This window comes from Sinocyclocheilus anshuiensis, unplaced genomic scaffold (assembly GCF_001515605.1).
Source record: "Sinocyclocheilus anshuiensis isolate Anshui unplaced genomic scaffold, SAMN03320099.WGS_v1.1 scaffold795, whole genome shotgun sequence".
NCBI classification, from domain to species: domain Eukaryota; kingdom Metazoa; phylum Chordata; class Actinopteri; order Cypriniformes; family Cyprinidae; genus Sinocyclocheilus; species Sinocyclocheilus anshuiensis.
This window is the reverse complement of record NW_015549596.1, coordinates 228,286-256,274: the sequence shown is the minus strand read 5'-3', so window position 1 is coordinate 256,274 and position 27,989 is coordinate 228,286. Positions and strand designations below refer to the sequence as shown.

At 35.0% G+C, this 27,989-nt stretch overlaps 4 protein-coding genes across 10 annotated transcripts in view; 3 read left to right on the top strand and 1 right to left on the bottom strand.

Moving 5' to 3' along the window:
* Positions 1–7,201, bottom strand: part of LOC107658397 (ranBP-type and C3HC4-type zinc finger-containing protein 1-like) — an 8,676-nt gene extending 1,475 nt beyond the window's left edge. Inside the window, exons 1-11 of one of the 3 annotated variants that reach the window (XM_016446927.1) lie at positions 7,010–7,201; positions 6,142–6,194; positions 5,904–6,051; positions 5,710–5,806; positions 5,393–5,591; positions 5,214–5,305; positions 3,243–3,416; positions 2,335–2,495; positions 2,141–2,252; positions 1,868–2,047; positions 1,679–1,777 (exon numbers count right to left, since the gene is read on the bottom strand). In XM_016446927.1, coding sequence (XP_016302413.1) covers positions 1,679–1,777; positions 1,868–2,047; positions 2,141–2,252; positions 2,335–2,495; positions 3,243–3,416; positions 5,214–5,305; positions 5,393–5,591; positions 5,710–5,806; positions 5,904–6,051; positions 6,142–6,178 — 1,299 coding nt within the window. In that variant the 5' untranslated portion in view covers positions 6,179–6,194; positions 7,010–7,201. The remainder of the gene's footprint in view (positions 1–1,678; positions 1,778–1,867; positions 2,048–2,140; positions 2,253–2,334; positions 2,496–3,242; positions 3,417–5,213; positions 5,306–5,392; positions 5,592–5,709; positions 5,807–5,903; positions 6,052–6,141; positions 6,195–7,009) is intronic. The other 2 variants (XM_016446928.1, XM_016446929.1) reach the window with 2 other exon arrangements.
* Positions 7,202–7,489: 288 nt separating this feature from the next.
* LOC107658380 (ribonuclease P protein subunit p14-like) lies at positions 7,490–9,999 on the top strand. 3 transcript variants are annotated; one of them, XM_016446896.1, is made up of 7 exons: positions 7,490–7,592; positions 8,144–8,264; positions 8,381–8,465; positions 8,982–9,058; positions 9,340–9,418; positions 9,728–9,800; positions 9,891–9,972. In XM_016446896.1, exons 2-6 carry the CDS (start codon positions 8,191–8,193, stop codon positions 9,797–9,799), a joined length of 387 nt encoding a protein of 128 aa, XP_016302382.1. In that variant the 5' UTR covers positions 7,490–7,592; positions 8,144–8,190; the 3' UTR covers position 9,800; positions 9,891–9,972. The 3 variants fall into 3 exon arrangements, with proteins under 3 accessions (XP_016302382.1, XP_016302380.1, XP_016302381.1); XM_016446894.1 differs by having other exon boundaries at positions 7,492–7,592; positions 9,918–9,999; XM_016446895.1 differs by lacking the exon at positions 7,490–7,592 and adding an exon at positions 7,599–7,764 and having other exon boundaries at positions 9,918–9,999.
* On the top strand, positions 9,752–10,565 carry LOC107658379 (hydroxyacyl-thioester dehydratase type 2, mitochondrial-like). Its single transcript, XM_016446893.1, has one exon. It carries the CDS (start codon positions 9,830–9,832, stop codon positions 10,328–10,330), a length of 501 nt encoding a protein of 166 aa, XP_016302379.1. The 5' UTR covers positions 9,752–9,829; the 3' UTR covers positions 10,331–10,565.
* Positions 10,566–11,469: 904 nt separating this feature from the next.
* LOC107658395 (PX domain-containing protein kinase-like protein) lies at positions 11,470–27,137 on the top strand. 3 transcript variants are annotated; one of them, XM_016446925.1, is made up of 19 exons: positions 11,473–11,766; positions 13,266–13,316; positions 14,012–14,059; positions 14,262–14,448; positions 14,539–14,616; positions 15,514–15,587; positions 15,869–15,943; positions 18,151–18,255; positions 18,349–18,450; positions 20,493–20,654; positions 20,758–20,875; positions 21,202–21,280; positions 22,334–22,382; positions 22,469–22,546; positions 22,774–22,860; positions 22,970–23,033; positions 24,649–24,711; positions 25,112–25,139; positions 26,755–26,808. In XM_016446925.1, the coding sequence occupies exons 1-18, from the start codon at positions 11,653–11,655 to the stop codon at positions 25,126–25,128; spliced, it is 1,551 nt and encodes a 516-aa protein (XP_016302411.1). In that variant the 5' UTR covers positions 11,473–11,652; the 3' UTR covers positions 25,129–25,139; positions 26,755–26,808. The 3 variants fall into 3 exon arrangements, with proteins under 3 accessions (XP_016302410.1, XP_016302409.1, XP_016302411.1); XM_016446924.1 differs by lacking the exon at positions 25,112–25,139 and having other exon boundaries at positions 11,470–11,766; positions 24,652–24,711; positions 26,755–27,137; XM_016446923.1 differs by lacking the exon at positions 25,112–25,139 and having other exon boundaries at positions 11,472–11,766; positions 26,755–27,137.
* Positions 27,138–27,989: the final 852 nt, after the last annotated feature.

Genomic DNA, 27,989 nt, shown 5'->3' with positions numbered 1-27,989 from the left:
TATATATATATATATATATAGTGTGACCAGTGTAGTCTGATTCGCAAACAAACATTTTTTTTCTCTTATGAATCATCTCTTTGTAGTCAAACGCATAACCGGGTTTCCATCCAAAGTTGCGAATTTAACTTGTGCGAATAGCCTGTTTTCCATCCAAAGTTTCGAATTTAACTTGTGCGCAAAATTGGAATATCGCATAAAACATTTGCGAACAAGCAATATTTCCATCCAATGAGTCAAAGAAAACAAAATTGTCACTTCCTGATAAACTGGCACTATAAATCACTAACAAAAGTAGGAGAAGCCACTGAATATAATAATTTTCATATATAATAAATTACTTGTGCCGAAACGAAATAAATTCTGGCAATTGCTTTCGGAGGTGGATGCCTGTGTTTGGGAATGCAGTCGTGTAAGAGTTCTGGGAGGCAATTATACATAAATACTTTGACGACAGACTTTGCTCGGGCATTCAGAATGACATTAACAACAATTCAGATGCTGTGGAACGAGATCCGCCCACTGGTTAGTCAGGTTTTGCCGTCCCATAACGCAGTCACATGACTTCTTTGATGCACATGGAGGAATTTATTCGGCAAATACTTTTCTTTTATTCGGGAAATAAAATGCATACAGCACGACCAATGTAGTCTGATTCCCGAACATGTGAATCTTATCTTATGAATTTTTTCTTTTTAGTGAATCAAACACAGATAGAATGGCCAGTGTAGTCTGATTCCTGAACTAATTACTCTTATGAATCGGCTCTTTTTAGTGAATCAAACACAGACAGCACGGCCAGTGTAGTCTGATCCTCAAACAAATGACTCTTTTGGATCTGCTGTTTTATTTGAGAAATAAAACCCAAACAGCACGACAAATGTAAATAGATTTCTGAACAAGTGACTCTTATGAATCGTTTCTTTTTAGTGAATCAAACACAGACAGCACGGTCAGTGTACCCTGCGTTCCATTCGGAAGTGCTCATCCCTACGCCCTAATCCCTTCAAAGGGTTTACCCTCCGGAGTGAGAGCTTCGAAGGGTTGAAGGGTGTAGGGGACCAAACAACTGTTTCTTGAAGTGCCCTTCTGCATCATCATCATCACGTGCCCACACAGAGGCACCGTCATCATGCAAAGAATCTGCGCAAAGGATCATGGGAGCCCGAAGTGTCCATCAGATGTACCCTTCGAAATCCTTCATTCCGAAGGGCCCTTTGAAGTGGCCAGTTTTGAGCACTTCGGGTTGGAATGACCCTTCAATATGGCGGCCATGATTGTTTTCACTCCGAAGTGTCCTTCGGAGGGCGATATATCCCGTTTGGAACGCACCGCCTGTCTGATTCCTGAACAAATTACTCTAATGAATCGTTTCTTTTCAGTGAATCAAACAAAGACAGCACTGCCAGTATAGTTTGATCCTCAAACAAATGACTCTTATGACTCGGCTCTTTTTAGTCAATCAAATACATACAGCACAACCAGTGTAGTCCAAATGACTTATTATTATAATGGTCTCAATTTTCGCAAATTGCATTTCCTTTATTCGTTAGTTGAACTGTTAAAAGCTGAAATATGGGTAAGGAAATTCTTTACAATTCCCATCCCTAGTCGGTGATGTTTCACAATTGCAATAACTTCAAATATTAACTAAAAAAGTTGAAGAATTTTCACTTACATCCAGCATCTCTGTGGTCTGCCGGGCTGCGTCGTCATTCTGTGCTCGAATACGGAGGTCGTCCTGGTACTCCTTGCAGTTCATTCCCTTGTGAATAGCCTTGACATGCACATGCACAGTCCTTAAGGTCACCATTACATGCACTTCCAAACTAGACGTGAACTAAACACAAACAAACGTTGTGTTCACCTTGCAGAGGAGGCAGTTGGTCTCGTTGCAGATGTCACATGTGAATTCGTTCACGTCATCTTCGAAGATGCACCAGCCGGCGCAGTCGGGCGTCTTACAGTGGTAACTGTTCTCACTGCGGGACTCTGCGATGTTCAGCCTCAGTTCTAGAAACTTCTGGTACTCGTCCTGGGATAGAAGCTGGTGGGAAACAGTAACGTTTGGTGTGTTATATTAAGTGAACAGGTAACCTCAATAATTCAATGTTAAATAATACTGCATTTAAGATCTTACTGATCTGATTTCTCTATCTTGAAGTTTGCAGTTACAGGAATAAGCATCGTCTCTATAAGGACACGCCACTTCTGCATCCGTGCAGTTCAGAACCGTTTCCTTCAGACATTCCCTGTAGAATATACAAAGTTGTATTTCAGTGTGCTTTAGTGGAACTTCCTGTATATGCTAACTGACAAACAGTCTCACAGCACCTGCAGAAGCTATGCAGGCACTCTCTCAGCACGGCACCCTCTCCTGGCATGATGGTGCAAAAGCAGATGGCACAATCCAGCTCATCCACGTTCCCCACCAGACTGCGGGAATCCGTTTCCAGGAGTTCTTGGAAATTCCTCTCCCGTTCATCCTTAACAGACTACATAAATAAACGGACAGGCCACATGCGTTATATTTCTGTTTTTTATGCAGTATTAATAGATGAAAACAGGAAAAGCCACTGTTGTAAAAAAAGTTACATGATATATACGCAATATATGTGTATCATTTATAAATTACACAATATCTAATAGGACTCTAAAATTTTTTGTTTTTTTTTATAAAAATGTAACTAATAATTACTACAAAAACCTCTAATTACAATTATTTATTATATACCTAATAATATTCATTAATAATAATGATATATTTATAATTATATAATCATTATTAATTTATTATAGCATTTTATCATATTGGTAGATACAAAGGACTAATTGGGAACCAAAAGATCTAGATTTTTCTTTAAATTCTCAACAGGATCCTTTAAGATCTACATTCCACCAAAAAAAAAAGCAATCGTTTGGATTTTTTTATTCGTGCATAAAATTAATTAAGGTTTGCTTTAATGATTAAAACATTCATTTTTGTTTACTAGTTCAGTGAACAACAAATTATAAACTTTTTTGCTGCAAAGTACATCCATATGAAGGCTCTCTAAATGTTCCCCATTTTCACTTTCCATTCATTCTTTTTAAACAATAAAGCTTTGTTGATGCAGACACAACGTTCGGTATTTCCACAGTTTGTTCCACAGATGTAAACCTGGTGTTTTTGAGCGGTTTTCATCCCACAGTCCAATCTAACAGTTCATTGTAGTCCAGTGTGTTGTGTCCCCTCAGCTAACCTGCTTGTACTGCAGGCTGGCGAGTTCCTCCTGCTGGAGTCTCCTGGTTTCTGCCTCGTCCGGCTGGTATATGTCAGGCACTTTATAGTTGTCAGGTCTCGCTGTGCTGCACATCTCACAACCCGGACGTGTCGGTTTATTCATAAACGTGCAGCCAGGACATGACCAACCCGACTATAAAACCAAATAAAATTATTAGAATTATGATTGATAGATAGATAGATAGATAGATAGATAGATAGAGCAACAGCCAGAATGATAGATAGAGCGTCAGATAAAGCAACAGAATAAAAGATAGAATAAGAGAGCAACAGACAGAGCGACAGAATGATAGCACAACAAATAGAATGATAGAGTGACAAGACAGAATAGATAAAGTGAAAGATAGAGTGTCAGAACCATGGAAAGTGCAACAGACAGAATAAGGGATGGAGCTACAGATAGAATGATAGCTAGAGCGACAGAGATAGAACCTACAGTAGCTAGAGCAACAGATAGAAGAGCTATAGACAGAATGATAGAGCGACAGATAGAATGATAGATAAAGTGACAGATAGAGCACCAGAACCACAGATAGTGGCAGATGAAATGACAAAACAATAGATAGAGATACAGATAGAATGACAGAGCAACAGAGAACGATAAATAAAGCAACGGATGAAAGACAGAGTGACAGAATGAAAGATAGAATGATGTAGCGGTAGTAAGAATTATAGATAAAGTGACAGATAGAGCGCCAGAACCATAGATAGAGCAACAGATAAAATGACAAAACGATAGATAGAGCTAAAAATAGAATGACTGCAGAGCGACAGAGATAGAACCTACAGTAGCTAGAGCAACAGATAGAAGAGCTATAGACAGAATGATAGAGCGACAGATAGAATGATAGATAAAGTGACAGATAGAGCACCAGAACCACAGACAGTGGCAGATGAAATGACAAAACAATAGATAGAGATACAGATAGAATGACAGAGCAACAGAGAACGATAAATAAAGCAACGGATGAAAGACAGAGTGACAGAATGAAAGATAGAATGATGTAGCGGTAGTAAGAATTATAGATAAAGTGACAGATAGAGCGCCAGAACCATCGATAGAGCAACAGATAAAATGACAAAACGATAGATAAGAGCTAAAAATAGAATGACTGCAACAGAGAACATGACAGATAAGGTCACAGATGAATGAAAAGATGAATGATAGAGTTACAGAATGAAAGCTAGAACAATAGAGCATCATATAGAATGACAGCTAGAGCTATAGACAGAACGGGCAACAAATAGAATTGATGGAGCGGCAGAAAGAACGATAGATAAAGTAACAGACAGAGTGACAGAACCATAGATAGAGCAACAGATAAAACGACAAAATGATAGATAGAGCTACAAACAGAATGACTGCAACAGAGAACGATAGATAGTGACAGATGAATGAAAAGATGAAAGATAGAGTGATGTATAGTCACAGAATGAAAGATTGAACAATAGAGCGACATAGAACGAGAGCTAGAGCTATAAACAATGACAGAACGATATAGAACAGCAAATAGAATTGATGGAGTGGCAGAAAGAACGATAGATAAAGTAACAGACAGAGTGACAGAACCATAGATAGAGCAACAGATAAAATGACAAAACGATAGATAGAGCTACAAATAGAATGACTGCAACAGAGAACGTGACAGATGAATGAAAATATCAAAGATAGAGTTACAGAATGAAAGATAGAACAATAGAGCGTCATATAGAATGACAGCTAGAGCTATAGACAGAACGAGCAACAAATAGAATGATGGAGCGGCAGAAAGAACGATAGATAAAGTGACAGATAGAGTGCCAGAACCATAGATAGAGCAACAGATAAAATGATTAATAGAATGATAGATATATAGATATAAAGACAAAAAGAACAATACATAGAACAACAGATTGAACGATAGAGCTACAGAATGACAGACAGACAGACCTGAGGTTTGGGAGGTAGAGGAGGGCGATTGGCTCCTCTGGAGATGAGCTCTGGTGGCCGATGAGGTGGACGATCAATGATCCCGATTATATCTTCATTAAGAAAGAAATGCGTTTCAGTAAACTCCTATTTATTATACAAGCTATTTTTTTTTTAAATCAGAAATATAGGCCAGATACCATCAATCCGTCTGTCCTCTTTCTCTTTTCTCTCTTGTTCCCGGCTCAGATTGGCAGCCTGGGCAGAAAGGATGAAGAGGAAGGCAGAATCGTCGTGGTTTCTGACCCCATAATGATACAAGGTTTCCCTGTCCTGGGCGAGACGCTTCGAGATCACCCAACGCTGGAGGGCCGGGTGAAAGCCATAGTCACGACTGATCTGAAAAACAAATCACGAAATTACTAAAATGTAAATGAGGGCCCCAGTTAAACTATAATTTTGGGTTTCGGTGTCAAACAAGAATTTTCTTCTCGGGTCCATAACTAACACTATTTACCTTTTCTTTCAGCTCTGAGATTGTCATGTAAACTGGTACCATCACTGTTATTGGGATGTGGGCGTCTGATGCGGCGTCCGCCACTCCTACTCTCAACCTGCGTTCATACAAAGCAAATCAAAACCATCACATATAGTTACAGATCCCCAGCAACAAGTGTTTCTCACCGTAATTAAACCAGTCTAACAGCATACCTGATGCTGTCTTCAGAGTACGCTTCAGGATTTATTTTGACACACACTGGGAGTTTCAGATCCAAAAGTTGATCCAGGTATTTGGTCGCTTCATCTTTGTCTCCAGAGTTGATGGCGTCACTCAGCATTTGAGCTGCGTCCTCCGCTGCTGAGACAGCCAAGATGTGATGTTAACATGTTGCTGTGTTGAAAGTCGGTCTTATGATATATATATTTATTGTATAATACATTTACTCACCTTCTTTTATATTTCTAGAGGCATCTAGGGCAGCCATACTTTCACCTCGAAACCTTAAAAATAAAAAAATAAATATTATTTTAAATAGTTAATATAGTTTTTGAAAAATGACTAAATATTAAACATTTAATAAATATAACTATTTGTTTATTTCATACATTAAAATACATTTTAAATATAAACATTAGTTTTATATTATATATAAATATATATTATTGTATAAAAATACCATGGTTTATTTAATTGTTTTAAATAGTTACTATATTTAAATAAATATATTCAAATATTTTATTACAATAAATATCAAATGTATATTATAGTAAATGTCCAAACCTATAGTAAATTATAGTATATACAAAAACAAAAAAAACAAAGCAATACAATAGTTCGAGCAACAATTTTTTTAATAGTTAATGCATTTAATATATTATAACTAATAATCAAATATTTTTAAATATTTTATCAAATATAATAAAAATATTTACAATATTATTATATCTAAATATATATTAAAGTATATGTCCAAACCACATAAGCAATACCATGATATTTTTGTAGATATTGAATCCCCATCTAAAAAAGTACTGTGGTCGTACCATGGTATTTTTATATACGCAGTGGTACTGAATGGCAATTCCAGAATACTACACTCAGACATGTTTAAAATATATGCCATCATCACCAAGGTTTTTGTTCATGTAAGTTTAAATAAAATCATAATAGAAATTACTCAATAAAAATACATAAGTGTACTACATATTTTTAGCCTTTATGTAACCGACCAACTTAACCAGCTAAACGAATATTTAACAAGCGCTCGTTCAGCTCAACAGCAGAGACAGTGAAAAACATGTGGAAATAAACTTACCAACCATAGGATAACCGTATTTAAAACACTCTTCGTGTTCGTATTTGTATTTTAAACGACACAGTGTTGATCAAAACATCCGTGCTCTTCTCAAAACCAGGGAAGTTTACAGAAATGAAAAGTGAAACGAAGTGTATCAGGAAGTTTCCAGTCAGGAAAGTCTCAACAGAGAATTGCGCAACTTCATAAAACACAGATGCGGAAGACATTCTCAGATGAAATTCAGTTCACTATAACATTTATGCTATAAAATACTACTACTACTACTAATAATAATAGTTTTAACAAAAAAACAAGCAGAAAAATACAAAGAATTAAAATGAACTAGAAAATAAAAAAATACCAGTAACTAAAAACCGAAGTATTTTAACAAAAAGTTATCAATAAATATGTTAGCTTTCGCTGAATCTATCTTGAAAAAATATATATTGTCCGTCATCACGTTATGAATAATTAATTTCCCTGTTGTTGTTTAATTCATTTAGTGACTTTTATCGAAGTGTTCTCGCGAGATTTGACAGAACGAGAGGGCGCATGGCGCTGCGCATGCTGTGAATAAAGGACAAACACGACCTGTAATTTTGTACGTTTATCTGTTTTCTGACCTCTTAACAGTTAGTTGTTTAATTTAATATTTAAATGCAGCATGTTGTTTTACATAGCGGCTAGAGACTCTTACTAGTATAAGTGTTTTTAGAGTTAGAAGCTAATACACAGCTGGCACGTGAGCTGGAAGACATGGAGCTTCCATAAATGTGTGAAATACTCTAATTATTCACCATTGTAAAGAATACTGCGACAGTACCGTGAGACAGATGGTTATACCATGTTGCTTTGTCATATATCTTGTTACTATATTCGTATTGAATATGGAACTCAGCTTTTGTATGCATTGACATATCTTGACATATTCTTGTAGTCATCAGCACTGTTAATTTATATGAATTAATGAGTTTTTATCTTTCTTCATTTAAGCATACTCGCAGACCTTTTGAGTCATATATCTTGTTACTATATTCGTATTGAATATGGAACTCAGCTTTTGTATGCATTGACATATCTTGACATATTCTTGTAGTAATCAGCACTGTTAATTTATATAAATTAATGAGTTTTTATCTTTCTTCATTTAAGCATACTCGCAGACCTTTTGGAAAGATTTCCGTGTCAAACTGCAAGTTATGGAGGAACCTTCAAAATTTGAGCGATATGTGTACAAAAATGATTCAGTTTACCATTATATGAAGATATCTCTGTAAGTGTCATGAGACAGGTCAGTTTTGATCTGGTCATTTTTAATGCAATATTTAGATGGTGCACATAAAATGGTCAAACCACTTAATTTGTTTCTTTGGCGTTTTTTATTTTTAGAGTTTTGGAAAATGGAAACAAATATATTACTGATGCACAGTTCAAACAACTGATCACCTGTGGACTTAAAGACCTGTACGGAGAGGTAAGCACATAGTATGTCTCTCTTTGTTTACAATTTAAGAGTGTAACAATGCAGTTATGATTCTTTACAAAATAATGCAATACATCATGAAATTTGAAATATTAGGATTCATGTCGATTTGGTTTGCTACAATTCATTCTTTTTTTTGTAGAAGCAGGCACAAAAATAGATTTTGGATAAGCATAATACATTGAGAATTGCTCATTTAATCATAAATGATGCCAAAATGTAAAATAATTATATGTAATAATAATTATAAATAATTAATAAATGACTTAAATTCTTTAGGCTAGTCAATAAATAATATTTTAATTTTGAATGAAATATTTTAATGATCAAGTCTTTTATATAATAAAAATATAAATAACTAGAAAACTAATAAAATATAAGAAAAAATAATAAAATGAAGAAAACATTTAATTCTTCTATATTCTTTACAGTCCATAGACCATTTTCTGTGTTGTATATAATATGAGCTGTAGTAAATAATTTGTTTTGACTTAATTTGTATGGCAGGTTGGAGCTTCTTTTCCATTTGATTTGCTTAAGTTTGATCAGAACGAACTGACCGGGATACTGAGAGTGTACAACAGGTAAAACATGCTCATAAAACAAATCTCGTACGTTTAGGCCAAAGTGTTTAAACATGGTTTACTTGAGGTACAGAGCTGTTTATAAACATGGAGAAACTTGGGGTGTCCCTCAGGGCTCAAGTTTAGGACCGTTTTAATTGCAAAATTGTGTAGTAATTAGCGTTTGAAATGCAGAGCAGACAGTTTTTTTCTGAAATTAATAAATACTTATGGATTTGTCCAACCCATTTTGTCAGTCTAATCATGTTCAGTCTTAATATTCTGTTGTTTCTTTATCTTAGCGGGCTGGTGAAATTGTGGAGTGCATTAACATTACTGGGATCGTATCAGAATGAGGCTTGTGCATTCAGAGTCATGCAGGTACGTTTTCCCCAGTGTTGAAGCTGATTCAACATTTACTTTGCCCTGAGTTTGCAGTCTGTTGGCACTAGATGTCAGTAAAAAGCTTGTGGCTCAATTGTAAATCTGCCAGGAATGACTAGACACAATTTAACGTGACCATTGGCATTCTGTCAGCCAAACTGTGTGTACTTTGCAATTTGCATCAGATTGCTGATGGGCAGTTACTGTGGCAGCTGTTTATCTAGTTCACCCCACTGAATTTCTAATCCATGTCACAGACATAAGGGTTAAATGCAACTCTAATTTTCTTTTTATTTATCATTGCAGGTGTCGCCGTTTTTGCTAGCATTGTCCGGGAATAGCCGTGAGCTTCAGTTTGGAGACCAGTTGACATTGTGAGGTGGGCCTACAAAAAATACCTTGGAAAAAATGACATTTTTTCTCAGAAGAAGTATTTTCAGCAGAAATGTATACCATTTTGTCAACTCAGCATTGACGGTTCCCGCATCCCTCACAGTAGGGCACAGGTCGCTTTACGTGGGTGAACGGGCCTCGCTAAACAAAACATTCAGTGCCAGAGACGTCACACTTTTTGCTGAGCTGACGGGGGACACAAATCCTCTCCACCTCGACCCCGAATATGCCAAAACAACCTCTTTCGAGACCCCTATTGTTCACGGAGTGCTGATTAATGGTCTGATCTCAGCAGTTCTGGGGACCAAGTTGCCCGGCAAAGGCTGTGTGTTTCTCTACCAGGAAATACGGTTTCCGGCGCCTCTCTACATCGGAGAGGAGGTTGTGGCGGAAGCGGTGGTCAAAAAGATCAAAATGTCCTTCGCTTTTATTTCTGTTTCCTGCGCCGTCAAAGACAAGGTGGTCATGGAGGGAGAGGTCATGGTCATGATGCCACAAGACGCACAACAATCATGAGGAATTTGAGTGACTGTTGCCGTTCAGTTTTTTATGTGCTCCCAGGAATTAAATGCTCTTTCTTGCTTATTTTTGTTCTTCTGAAATGTTACGCTCATTCAGAGATTAAATATTCCTTGTTTTTTGTTCTCTGAGAAGCTGTTTGAATAAAAATAGTGTCAGAAAATAAACAGCTTTTTGACTTCATTGTTTGGTGTGGGCAATAACTGGCTGTGTCTAACCTCAAAAAGGAGATCATTTTCGAATACTTTCAAACAGTTATTTAAAATCGTTATTTAAAAATCATAAGGTTAACATAATAGTAGTAAAATTACATGAAATGAACCAGCTAATGTCAACTTTCAAACAAAATCAGTTTTCCCCAGTATAACTTCAACCCAAGTTTTTCAAATAACCTTTGTCATCGTTCTCGGTCCTTTAACTTTTCCCATTCTTTCTCTTTGGGTTAGTGGAAAAACTAATACACACATGATACTTACATGTATATATTAATGCAATATTAATAATATACATGCATGCATACATACATTTTTCTCAGACCTTTGTTTTAATATTTGGCTCTGCTTTATGTTTGTACATTATGTGCAAACAATGATATGTATTTCTGAAAACTATAATCTAATGTTTGACTGCTTCATATTTGTACATTATATGGAAATAATCACACTGTAAATACAGAAACGAGAACTCGCCGAGTGCTGTTTACATTGAGTCACATGTTACTCCGTCTGGTCACATGATGTCCCCTTGACAACATTTAGCTTCACTGCTAGCAGCTTCGCAAAGATGCAACGCTTGTGTTACAAACCTCAAATGAAAATTAATAACAACAGGCGCATAAATAAAGTTGAAACTGGTTTGTTTGTTACTTCGTGAAGTTTCATTTTATTCCGAGCCCCACAAAAAATAATATGATTGAATTTAGCCGTGAGCCCCATGAGGTTTCCTGTTTGAGGGTATTTACTAAAACATGGCGTCAGTTCTTTTTTCTCTCCTTTTTATTGCAAGAAGAACACATCACAAGCACTATATACAAATATAAATCATTTTACATATATGTTTTTATTTACATAAACAATATATCAGTCTAAAAAAATGCGGCGTCATTCACTTTCACTCGATAGTGCGCACTACAGAGTGGACGAGCTCCCCTCCGCCGAAACATCTACGTCAGATTTCACTGGCACTTTCTGATTCGTTTCTCCCACGTTGTCACAAGCACAGACGCGCAGTGAACCGTCACATCCCTTTACCGACCGAGGCGGGCTCTCGGTAACCGAACCCTGTCGAACCGGGGCTGTTTGGTGTTGTTTTGGTCCGGGATGGCGTTCATGGAGCAGCAGCCGCAGCCGTTGTCCGGCAGGAAGCCGCCGCTGGACGACACCGTGCCGCTGATCGCCGTGATCGAGGCCAGCCAGAGTTTACAGTCACACACGGTAAACGGCACAACCGGAGCCGCGCGGATCGCTGTTTATGTTTGCGCGGAGACGCGGACGTTGTCGATTAGACCGATCCGCATCCGTTAAACCTTTGATATTGATTACAAATACGCATTTAAATGTTAGTAAAACAAATATTGAAAAGGGTTTAAAGTCAAACTTCAGGTTGCATGTCGTTTTTTATGATTAACCTTGTTGTTTCTCGATTATTTGTCGATTAATATCAGATTAATCGCATTTGTTGTCCGTATAAGATTAGTTTTTGTTTAGATGTTTAATGTTCATGTCAGTTGTCAATACTGGAACAACTAGTGTACATTTTGTAGTGTAAATATTTGTAAATGTAAAAGCATCCTTCTGAATTAAGAAATATCAGCAACTAACATTTTATTTTTAACATTAATTTTAAGATTTCGCAAACAAATATCAAATTTGAATGAAGTGATGAAGAAATAGTGGCGTTTGAAATTGTTTAACAAGACTTTTTATTTTAATATTTATTTATTTATGATATAATCAACATAATCGACTTTAAAAGAAAGTTATATGTATATTACTTTGTTGATTTCGATTTTGTCTATCAATTTATTAATTTAATAAGATTAAACAACATTCAAATAAGCTATTTTCAAAAAAGATCTCATATACTGTAGATCTCATGTGACATGTAAACTAGACTAGATCTGTTTATGTTGATTTACTGGTGGAATTGAAAATTTATCATTTGCATTTGTGCAGAAAGACATTTCCTCTTGCTGTGAAACCAAAGCCACAAGAGATACGAGTGTTTCCGTTCACGTTTATTCATCTATTCGTTTCTCATATTCACTCATATGAAAGTGCAATCTAGTAAACTGCTTTCAATTCTATGTTGCGTAAACTTTACAGACCGTTAAATGTTTTGTTTTTTAGATTCAGGGTAGATGAACAACTAGACTGTAATCATCAGTTACATGATTAATTATATATATTTAATGTTACTTTGAAAGCTGAAAGTCACAATGTTGATGTGTCTTAAATAATCACAATAACGGATGTGATCTGAAATAGTGTTGCGAATGGAAACTGATCACCTTTGCTCTTGTTTTAGTCTAATGGAAACTATCAGGTGACGTTTTGAAGGAGAGTCAAACATTAATGCGAATAAGAAGTGGCTGTAAGTGTCAGGGTCAGCGTGAGGTTTTGGAGACTCTGTTACATTTGGCCTTTTCACTTCCTGCTTTGGTCTTGCTTCACAGTTCAGCTGTAAAAACCACAAATCTGTGACAACGTGACTTTGGTCTCTTGAATGCCCAATATTGTGAAGAAGAAGAAGAAAAAAACAAAGATGGCTTGTTAGGCTGGTTTCCACTAGTCAGGCTGAACTAGTTTGGTGATTTGGGGGTGAAGACCAGCTGAACCTGTTTTTTTTTTCAGCAGGGTCTTTATTATATTACTAGTTTTAATGTATATTTGCTGCTGTGGATTCAGTCATCATTGTTCGTCTCTGTTAACAGGAGTACATCATTCGTGTACAGAGGGGCGTTTCCACAGAAAACAGCTGGACGGTGAGTTAGATCTATCTGTCTGTCCATCTATCTGTCTATCTGTCTGTTTATCTGTCTGTCCATCAATCTGTCTATCCGTCTGTTTATCTATCTGTCTGTCCATCTATCTGTCTATCCGTCTGTTTATCTATCTGTCTGTCTATCTATCCATCTACTGTCAATCTGTGTATCTATCTATCTGACTATCCCTCTGCCTGTCGTCTGTCTGTCTGTCTATGTATCGTCTGTCTATCTATTGTTTGTCTGTCTGTCTACTGTCGGTATGTCTATCTATCTATCCATCTATCTTCCTTTGCCTGTCATCTATTTATCTGTCTGTCTGTCTGTCGTCTATCCATCTATCTATCTGTCTGTCTGTCATCTGTCTATCGTCTGTCTATCTATCTTCTGTTTGTCTATCCATCTGTCTTTCCATCTGTCTGTCCGTCTTGTTATCTATCTGTCTATCTATCCCTCTGCTTGTTATCTATCTATCTGCCCAACTGTCTGTCATCTGTCTATCTATCTATCTATTGTATGTCTGTCTATCTGTCTGTCCGTCGTCAATCTATTGTATGTCTGTCTATTTTCTGTCTGTCTATCCATTTATGTGTCTCTGTTATCTATCTATCTATCTATTGTATGTCTGTGTGTCTGTCTGTCTGTCTGTCCATCATCAATCTCTCTCTCTCTGATTTTTGTTCTGATTTTCACAGGTCATCCGCAGATACAGCGATTTTGACATGCTGAATAATAGTTTACTGGTAAGTGGACCGTTAGAACAAGCCGTATAAGCATTTGACAGCCGCTGTTTCAAGATAAATTGAAAAGCATTGCTGGGATGTCTCAGTGGCAATGATTCACTCTTGCTGAGTCCTCAAAAACTCACAGGCCTCAGAAAGCTTTTAACATTAGCCTTCCCATCCGTGAAAGAGTAACTATGAGTCAGTCTCTCTGTCTTCACAGATCTCCGGCCTCAACCTGCCACTTCCTCCTAAGAAGCTGTTAGGAAACATGGACCGAGAGTTTATAGCCGAGCGTCAGAAGGGTCTCCAGGCCTATCTGAACTACATCACACGTCACCACATCCTCTCCAGCTGTGAGCTGGTCAAAAAGTTTCTCGACACTAACAATTACTCCGTAACCTACACAGGTAATGCAACCAGGGCATATTTTAACACTAAAAAATTTGTTTTTGCATCAAAATTATTTGTAAAATCCTCCACTTCCTTCTTTTTTTCAGAAATAGCCTTACAGCAGGTGTCCATGTTCTTCAGATCCGATCCAAAATGGGAAGTTATTGAGCCGTTAAAAGACATTGGTGAGTAAAGCAGTTTAGTTACTTCCGTCCAATTTCATTTCATATTATATTATACTTTTATAAAAATATTTTGTTATTGATTTTTTTACTTTCATTTTTTATATGAAACAGAATTGGTTTTTACATTGACCATGAATGATTACGCTGTCAGCCTTGAGATACATCACAACTATAAAAGTTAATGATTTAACTGTTATTGATTTGTTTCTCCCAATGACTTTATATATAGCGTCAGGCGTTGGTTTACTTTGACACATTTAGTATTCCTGACACCTTGATGGATTTCAGAGGCTCATGGGAAATCTTTTGTCCTCTAAAAACAGCCTGAGTTTCACAGCCGAGACACATTTGAGAAGAAACTTGCTTGTTTCTTTTAGAGGAAGATTCATTAATAAAAATGTAACATTTACCTTGACATGTTCAAATATTGTAATTTTACCACAAAATCAAAAGGAAAAATAGGAAAGTATATTTCATTTCAGTAAAATAAAGGCTATATGTAGGACTTTTTCCATTATAGTATTATTTTTTAAGAAAAATTAAGGTAATTTCCTGCAATATGTCATTACCGTAATCCTCATTACTGTAATGCAAAATATATATTATTTTAAAATTATTTCATTTAAAATGTACATTTGTAAAATATAGAAAAAAATGTAAGTTTATTACAGTATTATCGTCAAAAGTAAATAGTAAATTTGATTTTTTTGGATTTTTACGCGTTGCAGTAGTGAAAATTTAAAGCAGAAAATATGCTTTTTTTTTTTTTTAATTAACCTCACAATGCAAAAATTTTAATATTTTATTATTATAATGTTTTTATTTTCTAATATTGGTTTGAAATGTGACATTTATACATGAAATGTATCCAATCATCTAATATCTGTCTTGTCATAGGCTGGCGATTGAGAAAGAGGTACTTCCTAGTCAAAGACAAAGATCAACCCAAAGACAAACAAGTATTAAGTTGGGTAAGTTTCATTTTGACCCATACACAAACAGAACCAACCTTTTCCTGGATTCTCCTGCTCTGTTAATCAAGTACTTTGACCCTCAGCGTGTTTAATTCCCATTATTGCATAACCCTGATGAAGTCGTTCCTGTTGATCGCATTCAACGCCACTTTGTTTGGCTGCACAAAGAACTTAACTAACCTACTAATCTCTCCTGATGTATTTGTGTTCATTCACTTCTATAATTAGCTTTGTGTGACCCTTGTACCGACCATAATACATTTCTTTACCAATTATAGGTGGATTTGGGTCCAGATAAGTTCCTGTCCGACAAAGACCTCCAGTCTGCAATGAAGCTGCTTCCAACTCTGTCTGTAAGTCGTAAAAGTTATATCAGGATATCAGAGCGTTGTTATGTGGTTGCAAAAATGTTTTGAGCGGTTTTATGGTGTTGCTAGGAAGATTTGGCTGGTTTTTCGGGCCTAAAACAAACGTACAACCATATAGATTGCAAATCAATTCAGCATAAATAAAATAGTAAAAATATTATTGTAGTGTGTATATACAGCGCCGTTGCGCTACAGGCGTCCCGAGTTCGAATCCCAACTCAAGGACCTTTTCCGATCCCGCCCCCTATCTCGCTCCCACTTCACTTCCTGCCAGTTCCGATCTGTCATGTCATAATAAAGGCCATAAAAATGCCAAAAATATCTATATTATTGTAGTGTAATGATATTTTAGTAATCATTTGACATTATTTTCATGACAATTACGCACCGTTTCCTTGCTGTTATTGTAATGCAAAACGAATAAGAGTATATAATTTCAATTTTACTGTGTAAAGCTGTTAAGCAGAGCCGACGTGCTGTCAGGACTGAACTAAAAGAGCCTGTCTTTGTGTACAGACCCGAATGTTTGGATGTTTTGTGTGTGAACGCTGTCATGTGCTCTTGTTTTTCCTGCTTCCTCAACGTCAGCAGTCGTACAGCGAGATTAAACAGATCACTGCGAGAAACACAGCTCTACAAAAGACACACAGTGGAAATCATGTGTAGACACCCGAACACAATCCACCCCGTTATTTATACAATATAACAATTTTGTCTCAGAAATTGCTAGAAATGTATCAATTAACTACAAAAGAAAAGCAAATAACACATTGAATTAAACATGAAATTTTGAAGTAGAAAGACTGAACTAGTATATTTTTTTTAAAGTGTAATCTTGGTTTCATTTAGAACCTAAAGTTGATATTTTAAAAATATTTTACAGTTTATAAATATATAAACTGTATATAAAACTGTAGTTTTTATGGATATTTTAACATTTTATTAATATTTTTAAATAAGTTTTCATTTTTTATTTTCAGTTCTCATTTTAATACAAATATACAGTGTAGTTTTTTTTATTATTATTAAATTAGATTTTATTTTTCTATTTTTGGTTCTCTTTTTAATACAAATATATAGTGTTGTTTTTATTATTTTTAAATTAGCTTTTATTTTAATATTTTCAGTTGCATAGGTCATACAAGACTGGCTCATGCATTCTTGCTTAAAGGGGAGTTATTTAGTATAATTTTGCCAGAAAAACTTTTTTAGAATTTTTATCGTATGTTAATGTAAAAAATCTTGTGTAATATAACTTGTGTTTGTTTGTTTGCTGTTTTTTTTTTTTTTTGTATTTGTATTTGTTATACTTGTATTTTTTAATTGTTTTTGCCATGAAAATAGCCTAAGATGCTGACATGGCATTAAATAAATGTATACTACTCCTACTATATTTTCAGTTCTTATTTAAATACAAATATACAGTGTAGCTTTTCTTAATATTTTTGAATTAGATTTTATTTTTCTATTTTGGTTCTTATTTTAATACAAATAGATAGTAGTTTTTATTATTATTTAGGTTTAAGACATTAAATATAAGAGTTTGCAGGTTTTTTCATAATTGTAATAGTATTGAAATTATTATAAATTATAATGAAATGTGTCAAATAAATAGGTATGTTTAAATAACTAATATTTATACATTTAATGGAAAAATACAATGTTATTGTTAAATATGAAGGCTTAAAACTATCCATAATGTATAATTATTTAAAAATTTTAGTTTTAGGTTTGTTTGTTTTTTCCATTTAGTAACTTAAACTTATTTGAGTTTGGTGCTAAGGCATAGTTTTTTCATCTAAAATTTCTGTATTATTTTATTTCAGCTTTATTTCGAATAGTATTAATTTTAATAGTTTTAGTTTTAGTTAATATTCCATGTAATACCGTGGAAAAGGGTTACTTGAAGACAAATGATCAGTCAGATGGAGGAGCCGTCTGACGTCTGCATTCCAGATGAGCAGATTAAAGCAATCCAACCGAGATGCACGTTACTCAGGAAAGCATGACACAGTCATTTCTGACCATGAGGCTCATGGGAAAACATGTCAGACATCTGAATTCTGAATTCAGCTGCATAGAAATACCCTCATAACTCCATGTCCTTGTCCTGAAAGTGTCTTTTGCATGGACGAAAACACTGCGAGTGTTTGTATGTGTCTGACTGCAGCTGTTTTTGTATTTTTCCATAGCATTCAAACATCTCTCCCGTCAGTTTCGCTACAACCAGTGAATCGTCTGCTCTAGTCATTCGAGTTTTCAGCGAGAAAGGAACGCTTAGGGATCACATCTGCAAGGTTCGCTTTCTTTACCTAGAGTGATCAAATATTATAAATTAAAACATACTTGTATTTCTTGTAATTCTGTCTTGAATTTTGTGGATTCTTCAGGTGAAGCCCAAAGAGCCCTTTCTGAAGAAGTACTGCAATCCCAAAAAGATCCAGGGTTTGGAGCAGCAGCAGATCCGAACCTACGGAAGACAGATTCTGGAGGTCTGGTTAACAGTTTATGTTCATAAAAACCAGTTTACAGGAATTTGTAGACTTTTTTTCCTGTGCTTTTAAAGGGTTAGTTCACCCAAAAATGAAAAAAAAATTCTGTCGTTAATTACTCACACTCATGAACTCATGGTTCCAAACCCGTAAGACCTCCGTTCATCTTCGGTACACAAATTAAGATATTTTTGATGAATTCTGAGAGCTCTCTGACCCTCCCATAGACAGCAATGTAATTACCACGATCAAGGTCCAGAAACGTAGCAAGGAGATCGGTAAAATAATTCATGTGACATCAGGGGTTCAACCGTAATTTTACGAAGCTACGAGAATACTTTTTGTACGCAAAGAAAACAAAAATAACGACTTTATTCAACAATTCGTCTCCTCCGCATCACCCTAGCGCCATTTTGGAGAATATCCACTGAACATAAACAGCGTATGCTATTCTGTGTCAGCTGCGTCACGTGGATACGTTGTTTTCGTTCAAATCAATGTGTAAACAACGTAGAAAACGTATCCGCATGACGAATAAAGTCGTTATTTTTGTTTTCTTTGCGTACAAAAGTATTCTCGTAGCTTCGTAAAATTACGGTTGAACCCCTGATGTCACATGGATTATTTTACCGATCTCCTTGCTACGTTTCTGGACCTTGATCGTGTAAGGACCCTTGCTGTCTATGGGAGGGTCAGAGAGCTCTCGGATTTCATCAAAAATATCTTAATTTGTGTTCCGAAGATGAACAGGTCTTACGGGTTTAGAACGACATGAGGGTGAGTAATTAATAACAGAATTTTAATTTTTGGGTGAACTAACCCTTTAATGCAGCGCTGTAGATATTTCTCAAACATCCTGTTTAAGGTTTGTTTTAAACCTCTATTCTGCTTTTATTTAAGCCTGAACGGCTTAACATCCATCCATTGGGATTTATGCTCAAGAGATTTTTAAAGAAAGGTTTAAATTTGAACGTCTCCCATTGCTGTCAGTTGTTTGCATTCATTATCTGACAACAGTGATGTCGTTTTAATATTTGCATACTGAATTGACATTGGCGTTTATTTGCATACAGAATTATATTTGATCTTTTCTTTTTTGCATCTGTTTTACTCATCCACATATGCCTTGTTCAAAAGATTTTTGAGGAAAATAATACTTGTATTTAGCAAGATGTATTAGTTTGATCATAAATGACAGTAAAGACAATAATGTTACAAAATATTTCTGTTTTAAATAAATGCTGTTCTTTTGAACTTTCTATTCAGCAAAAAAAACAAATGTATCGCAGTTTGCACAAAAATATGAAGCAACACAACTGTTTTCAACATTTATAGTAGTAGAAATGTTTCTTGAGCAGCAAATCAGCATATTAGAATGATTTCTGAAGGATCATGTGACTATGAAGACTGGAGTAATGATGCTGAAAATTAGGGCTGCACAATAAATCGCATGCGATATTGTCAGTACTTTACTTGTCAGTAAAGCCGGTTCTGTAATCAGCGGTAAATCTCCATCACATGCGTGCTTTCACATTGAGCAGCATTAACTACACAGAGCCGTTGTTCACTGACGAGCTGCGCAAAACCACGTTCATATTCACGCGATTTTTTGAGCAGCTCGTCAGTGAACAACAGCTCTGTGTAGTTAATGCTGCTCAATGTGAAAGCATGCAGGTGATGGAGATTTACCGCTGATTACAGAACCGGCTTTCTGACAAGATGCGCATTAAATATCGCATGCGATTTATCGTGCAGCCCTACTGAAAATTCAGCTTTGCATCACAGGAATAAATAAAATTTTAAGATATATGATAATACAAAAAAACATATTTTAAATTATAATAATATTTCACAATATTACTGTATTTTTGATCAAATACATTTCTTTCAAAAAATGTAAAAAACCCACAAAAAAAGTAAATTTAGTTTACTAACTCTTATTTAAACCTCAAATTTTAAGCAGCTCTTTTTTTGCTGTACTTCTTTCTGGAAATGTAAATATGTAATTTCCTGTAAATATGCAATTTTCTGTTTTCTTCCAGGCACTAAAATTTCTCCATGACAAGGGTTTTCCGTATGGGCATCTTCATGCGTCTAACGTCCTGATCGAGGAGAACACGTGTAAATTGTTGGATATAGAGAATTCTTTACTGGGACTGCCGTCATATTACCGACCCTACGTAACACAGTTCAGGAAAATTAATGTGAGATAACCTTATTTTTTTGTTTTCTTTTAGTAGTAAACTATTTAAATATTAGTAATTAAGATATGTGATTTTAAAAAGCTGATGTTTTTCGTTTTATAAGACAACAGAAAGCATAGACGTCTACTCGTTTGGACATTTGCTTTATGAAATGACGTATGGCCGCCCGCCTGACGCTGTGCCTGTGGATCAGTATCCTCCAGCTCCGTTCTCATCCATAGGTCAGTATGTAAAAAAAAAATGCATTTAAACATGCATAATTTGAGCGTAGTAGTCTCTTATTGTAAGCTAGAAGCAAAATCAAATTAGCCAAAATATGTGTCGGAGTTTACAGGCTTTTATTAGCATGGATGCCATATGTGTAATAGGTTAGATAGTTAAAGTTCATTTAATAAGTTGAACTTGCCCTTTTAAGGTACAGAACATTGGCTGTTGTTCAGTTGAATCCATACAGCAGTAATCTCTAAGTATGTTGTGTTGTGGGTCATATGTGTGTAGTTAATTGTTTTATGTAATATGTAACTGCTTGTTTTCTGTTTTCCCACAGTGTCTGTACTTCAGTCCATCCTGTCCACGGAGGCTTGCAAAACGGGAATGCCAACCGTTTCCCAACTCCTACAAACACCGTGAGTTACGATATTCAGACCTGCTTGTGCTCAGGAGTGAATCTCACAAAAATATCTTATTCCTTTTGGAACTAATTTTGCAATTAGTTAAAATTTATTTTTTTTATATTATTTTTCTCACATATATTTTATATAGTCTTTTTTGTTTTATTAGGTTGTTTTATTATTATATTTTTATGTGGTACATTTTTATTACTAAGTTTTTTATATCATTTACTTTTTTAGAAGCAAAAATTATTTCAGAAACAAAAATTATTGGAATAATTGGCATGAGTAAATGTCAAATTGCATTATTTGCAAATATGCTAAATTTAATATCTTATTCCTTTGGGGTCTGTAGTATTTTTTTTTACATTTTTACTACTTATGTCCTTTGCCGGTGTCCCTGCCCGGTGGAGTCACACGGTAGAGTCGATGGTCTTTACACTCTTCGGTTTTTTATGATATCATTTTCTTCATATATTTTATATAGTATTTTATTTAGGGATATTTTTAAATATATTTATTACACTTTTATTTACATATTACATTTTTATTATTTTTTTTATTAGAATTCAAATCATTTTAAAAATAAAATTATTGGTATAATTGTAATGAGTTAATTCATTTATTGCATAATATCCTGAAAATACTGTCAGATTGCAGTGGTGCAAAAAAAGACCTCATTTTCAAAATACAGTTATTTTTGGCGGGGGGGCGGGATCGGGAAAGGTCCTCGAGCTGGGATTTGAACTCGGGATACCCATAGCACAACGGCGCTGTATGTTGGTGTGCTGCCCACGAGGCTATTGGCACCGACCGAAATACAATGTAATATTTTTTCTGTTGGTTTTTAGGGTGAAATATGACCCTGAAGTTGTTCTTGACCAGTTTTGTGAGATTCATCCTAAAAGAGTGATGTGTACAGAGCATAAAGTCTTCTTTTTATGACTAAGTCACGTTATTGTGAATCCAAAGCATGTGGTTTTCTTCTTTATAGTGGTAATTGTGAATGTTGACATTGTTTAAAACTGAAGCACGAACCACTGCTGAGTTTAACTCTCGTTCTAACAGGTTATTCAATGACATGCTGCTGTTTAACTCCGAGAAACCCCAGTTTAAGGTAAACACACTGAAGTAAAAAACTAACCTAACCAGTTTTCGTTTTACTAAATAATTGGTTAAATCTTCCATCTTTCCAAACTCCAGATAAGCTCCAAATTAAAGGAGGCTCTAAAATCGTCCAAGGAATGCTTGGAGAAGTGCCTAGTGGAGGAACAGAGGACGGTTAGCATTGCTTTATTCACTTTTGGTTTCTTGTGCAACAAACGTTTAGCTTGGCTTGCTTACGAAACATTACACATCGGTGTCGCAAACACAAATTCCATCATTTCAGTCTAGAAAAGCTGACTTAATGACATCAGCTGAATAAAATGTGATACTTTACAACAGGAATTTCCATCAAACTTCCTGTAGATTTAGGTTTATATAACTGAAACCTGATGTGTTTTCAGATTCACCAGCACAAGAGGCTGACGCGAGCGCAGTCGCACCACGGCTCCGAGGAAGAGAAGCGGAAAAGGAAGATCTTGGCCAGAAAGGTACACAAGTTTGAGCGCTTTCCCATAATTATGATTCACACTGAACAATCACATTGTTTTATGCTAAACATAATGGTTGTTAAAATCAAAACGCCTGTTTTGGTTTCAGAAATCGAGACAGTCGACGTATGAAAATGAGGAGGATCTTTCTGTCAAATACAATAACAACTCTGGTAGGTTTCATTTATTATTAAACTTTCGTTTATTAAAGGAATAGTTCACCTAAAAATGTCCTCACCCTCGGGCCACCCAAGATGTAGATGAGTATGTTTCTTCATCAGATTTGGAGAAATGTAGCATTACATCACCAACACGAATTTAACATTGACACGATTTTTGTCGTAATTTTCGTCAACGACGTTTTTTTTTTTACTGACGAAAGCGAGACGATAACGAACTAAAACTTGTTTTGAATGACAAAAACTATGATGAAAATCTATTGACATTTTCATTAACTAATAAAAACGAGACGAAAATGTTAGGGAGGGACGATTTGGGAAGAGATTAATTCAGAAGGAATCTGCTGCGTAGTTAGATGCGTACATAACCAGCAGGACATAAGCTAACACACTTGGTTGCTGCACGTCGCATAAAATGTTAAAAAATGTCAATATGTGGGAATAAGAGAAGAGCAGACATATGGATAATTTTTCATACAACAAACATTATTGTGATGTTTTTATCAGCTGTTTAGACTCTCATTCTGACGGCACCCATTCACTGCAGAGGATCAATTGGTGAGCAAGTGATGTAATGCTATATTTCTCCAAATCTGATGAAGAAACAAACTCATCTTCATCTTGGATAGCCTAAGAATGAAAACATTTTCAGCAAATTATTGGGTGAACTATTCTTTTAATAAACAACGGTAAATTTAATGCCACGTTTTTAGTGTTTTGGGTTCCTGAGTATTTTTCTCCATTCATTTTCTCCATAGGGATTTTGGAAAAATCTTGAGGGTCAATCCTTCTCAAATGATGCAATGAAGGTTGCTTGACCATTTTTAATTTTCCTTTTTTGTGTGTGCAGTTGAACCATTTAAAACAAAAGTAAAATAAAAATAAAATTATGTAGCAAATCTCAAAGGGGAAAAAAAAGGAAAACGCTACCAATACAAAAAATTGCTAAAAAAAAGAATCAAGTATAAAAAACGGAAATTAAAAATGGTCAAGCAACCAACTTTACAATTTTTGGACCACTTGAGATGAAATTACTGTTTAGTAAAGAGTTGTAAAACATGAACCGTATAAAGTATGGGTCCGTATAAAGTATGAATTTTTGTATGAATTTTGTATATTTTGACATGATGTTACCATGAAAGAAAAATCCAATATAGCTAATGATATGGCCAAATACTGGACAAGTCAACTAACTTGAATTATACTTGACTGCATTTGGTCCTCACAAAGACACAAATGATACATAGATGAGTCAATTTTGTTCTGGGGGGTCCTTGAGGATGGTTCTGAATTGGACTGGGGTCCTGTACGCCAAAAGGTTGAGATTCACTGGTCTAGTTCACCCAGAATTTGGAAATTAAAGCACTTTTTTTTTTTTTATTAGGTGCACGTGATGTGAACTTAAGACTTTTAAAGGCACAAATATTGCCACAAACAACCTTGGTGTTCATCACAGATTTTCAAAGGTTTATCATTATTGAGAAAAGTCTGATTTTGAATGGCTTTTTCACTACCAAAACCCTTCTGTTGAAGGATCAGCTGTTCAGCTCTTAATGTATAAATACAGTAAAAGAACACAGTAAAAAAAATCATATTTTTTGTCTTCTAGCAGGTTCTGGGGCGAGTTCACCTCCAACCTGCCCGTCCTCACCCACTCCTTTACCTGGATCAGGTACGTCCCATTTATAATGTCCCGTCCATCATTAATCATTATATAACATACATCAGAAGAGTTTTTCCTGGTTTTATCCAAACATTCCCTTTCCACAGCCAGTATGTCCACGTCAACAATCAGTTTTCCCAGTATAATACTGTATTTGTTGCATGATGTGGTAAACTTTTTCGATTGTAATTCACCAGCGCATTAACATCTTTTTTTTTTGTATCCAATAGAAACCTAATCTTTCTCATTTCCATAATCAATCATCAAATTCCTCATGAAATTGGTTGCAATCTCCATTCATCTTACTAGATCATAATCATCCGATGTGTCGCCTCATTCTGATATGATCAGTAACTTGTGTGTGCCTCTCTCTCTCTCTCTCTCTCTTATATGCTGTCTTCAAAACTAGAGCATGCACCATTTTGAACGTGTGTGGGGTAAAGTAATTCAATAATAATAATCTATTTCCACCGTAAAGTTGCAGCTCACCCTCCCTCAGTAGTACATTTGGATTCCCACAGCACAACTGTTGCTCATCAATATTAATGTTTGCAAATGCATGCAAATGAGTTCTGTCCAGACAGTTTCCAGCCTACTGAGAAGGGTTAATGCAACTTTAACAGTTCACAATCTGCAATTCTATTTAGGCACAAAACTTGCTTCATTCTGGACTTTTTGAGGGCTTTTCTGGGGGTAAATTCAGTTTTTTTAACAACAAACACTCTGGTTTTGTGGATTGTGATGGTTGTTTTTGTTCTTATATATGTAATACATTAATAATTGATCATACTGATTTTAAAGATACTATTATTACATGCTCTTTTGAATGAGGAATAAAAACAAAATACACAAAATAATGATCTTTAAAATAGCATCATATAACCCCTTTAAAGCAGTTACAGCTAAGCATAACTAGTATGCTGACGATACTTGCATCTTGCTGATTGGTTCAGAAGGCATGAGTCATTCTGTCCATCACTTACTTCCAAGAAGGTGATTGGTCAGTAAATTACAAATCAGCAATAAGATATTTAAAGTCAACATGAAATGGTAGTATTCTTTCCAATCCCTCATATTTTCATGTAATAATTATATTTGTAGTATCATAATTTATTGTTTACAATATTTACTTATGAAATATAAACGTTTTAAATATAAATCTTTTAAATTAATTTATATTGAACAAATTAACATAATTTATAATTATATAATAGATGGTTATAATGTATCATAATATATTATTTTATATTATATATTATTATAAAATTATAATATATTGTATATTTACTTCTTAAAAATATTTTAAGTATTTAAATATTTTTATCTGAATTATATTTCATAGTTCAATTTCATTTCAGTTATATAATAGTATATTTTCTATCATATATATTGTATATTTATAAATATTGCAAGTTTTGTATTTTTAATGATATAATTAATAATAATATTTTATACCAGTATATTTTTATATCAATATGTTGGGTATTAAATTATTATTAGATATTTATCATTTGAATATTACATTTTAGGTTTTTTTTATAATTAGTAATGATATAATTATGAATTATATTTTATATTTTTAGATATTTTATATGTGTGTGTGTGTGTGTGTGTGTGTACATATATATGTGTATGTAAAATATATATATATAATACAATTATTATATTGAAATGTTTTAAATGAATAAAGATAATTTAAATTATCTTTACTTATTAATTATATTTTTATTATTATTTTAATAAATATATAATTAATTTTTATATTTTATTTCATTGTATTTTTTATATTGCAGTATATTGTGTATTTATGTATTAAATATAAATAAATGTAAATATAAAGATATTCAGTTATTTTATGTTGACTTTAAATGTTGCTGCTTGTGGTAAGTGTATCATTCTGAACAGCTGTTGTACTTTTTCGCTTCCTGTTTACATACGGCACAGGATTCTGAGTAACTACTGTATATTACTGTTTCGTCATATTCGATATAACTAAACCGTATTAGTTAGATTCAACCGATTGTGACGGACTGTTTCCTCTGATTCCCGCAGGAGCACCTCCAGCACCTCCTCTTCCTCCCCCTGCTGCTCCTCCACCTCCTCCCGGGAACGAACCCGTCCCTTCGTCCCTCTCGCCTCCCGGTGGCAACGGCGCGGGAAGGAGCGCCCTCCTCAGCTCCATCCAGTCCTTCAATAAAGTCAAACTGAAAAAATCAGAGACTGTTGACTGCAGCGGCCCACGTTTGTGAAAAAAAAAAACACACGCTCGTCTTTTAGTGCAATTTGGCCACTCGATGTCTTTTAGCAACACTTGTGTCTAGCAGTGAAAAGTGACTGTTTGTACCTGAACTGATTCAGTGTTTGTTTTGTTCGTTTGTTTTATTCACAGCCCTGCGTTTTTTGTTTTGTTTTAAGCTGCTCGATGTAACCTAAACGGTTCTGCTTGGACCAACTGTCGTATTTAAACAATGGACTTGCACACTCTTTCGGACGAAAAAAATCTTTATTATAAAAGTACTGACTTCTGAAGGCGAAGGCACAAGATGGTGGAGAACGCGGGCAGCTCATTTACTATGAATTTACCATGAAGTTCATAAAACGAGTGATATTTGATTCTGACCTTTTAATTCGACTTTGGTTATGGTTTATTTTGGAGGGTTTGGGATGATGCTTTTTAAGCGTTTGCCACATTTACCATTGTGCCTACAAAAGCTGAGAGCATTCTTTATTCTCTTCGTTTTTTTTTTCCTGGGGAAATTTTGAGCTACATTGTTCGTATTTTCTTTCAGAACAAAGTAATATTTGCATTCCTGTTCTGCAAGATCACAATCAATATGTTGCGCAAATAGCATCATTTATACGATGATCATACAATGAGCAATGGCTTTGAATTACAACTGACGTGATTGTATAATGACCATTGTGATGTCACTTACGCCGTCTAATCCTATTGGCTGTTGCAGCCCGGTAGAGAATTTCAGCCAATCAGAAATGAGAAAGTGGTGGTAAATGGAAGTGATTTCTTGATTTGCACACATAGAGGGAGAAAAAACTTCTATAATTTAAATTCATCGCAGGGTCCTGTTGAAAACCAGATTCATTTGTAATCTAGAATGATGTACAGTAATGCACAAAAGTTCATCTTTTGCTCCTGTAACAGTAAACTCATTTGTATATAGATTCATACAGACACTGAAAACATTACAGCTATATACCGTAATATGTATTCCCGGCTTTATCGTGGGGGAAGAGTTTAATAATGTTTTCACTTTCGCGACAGCACTTTA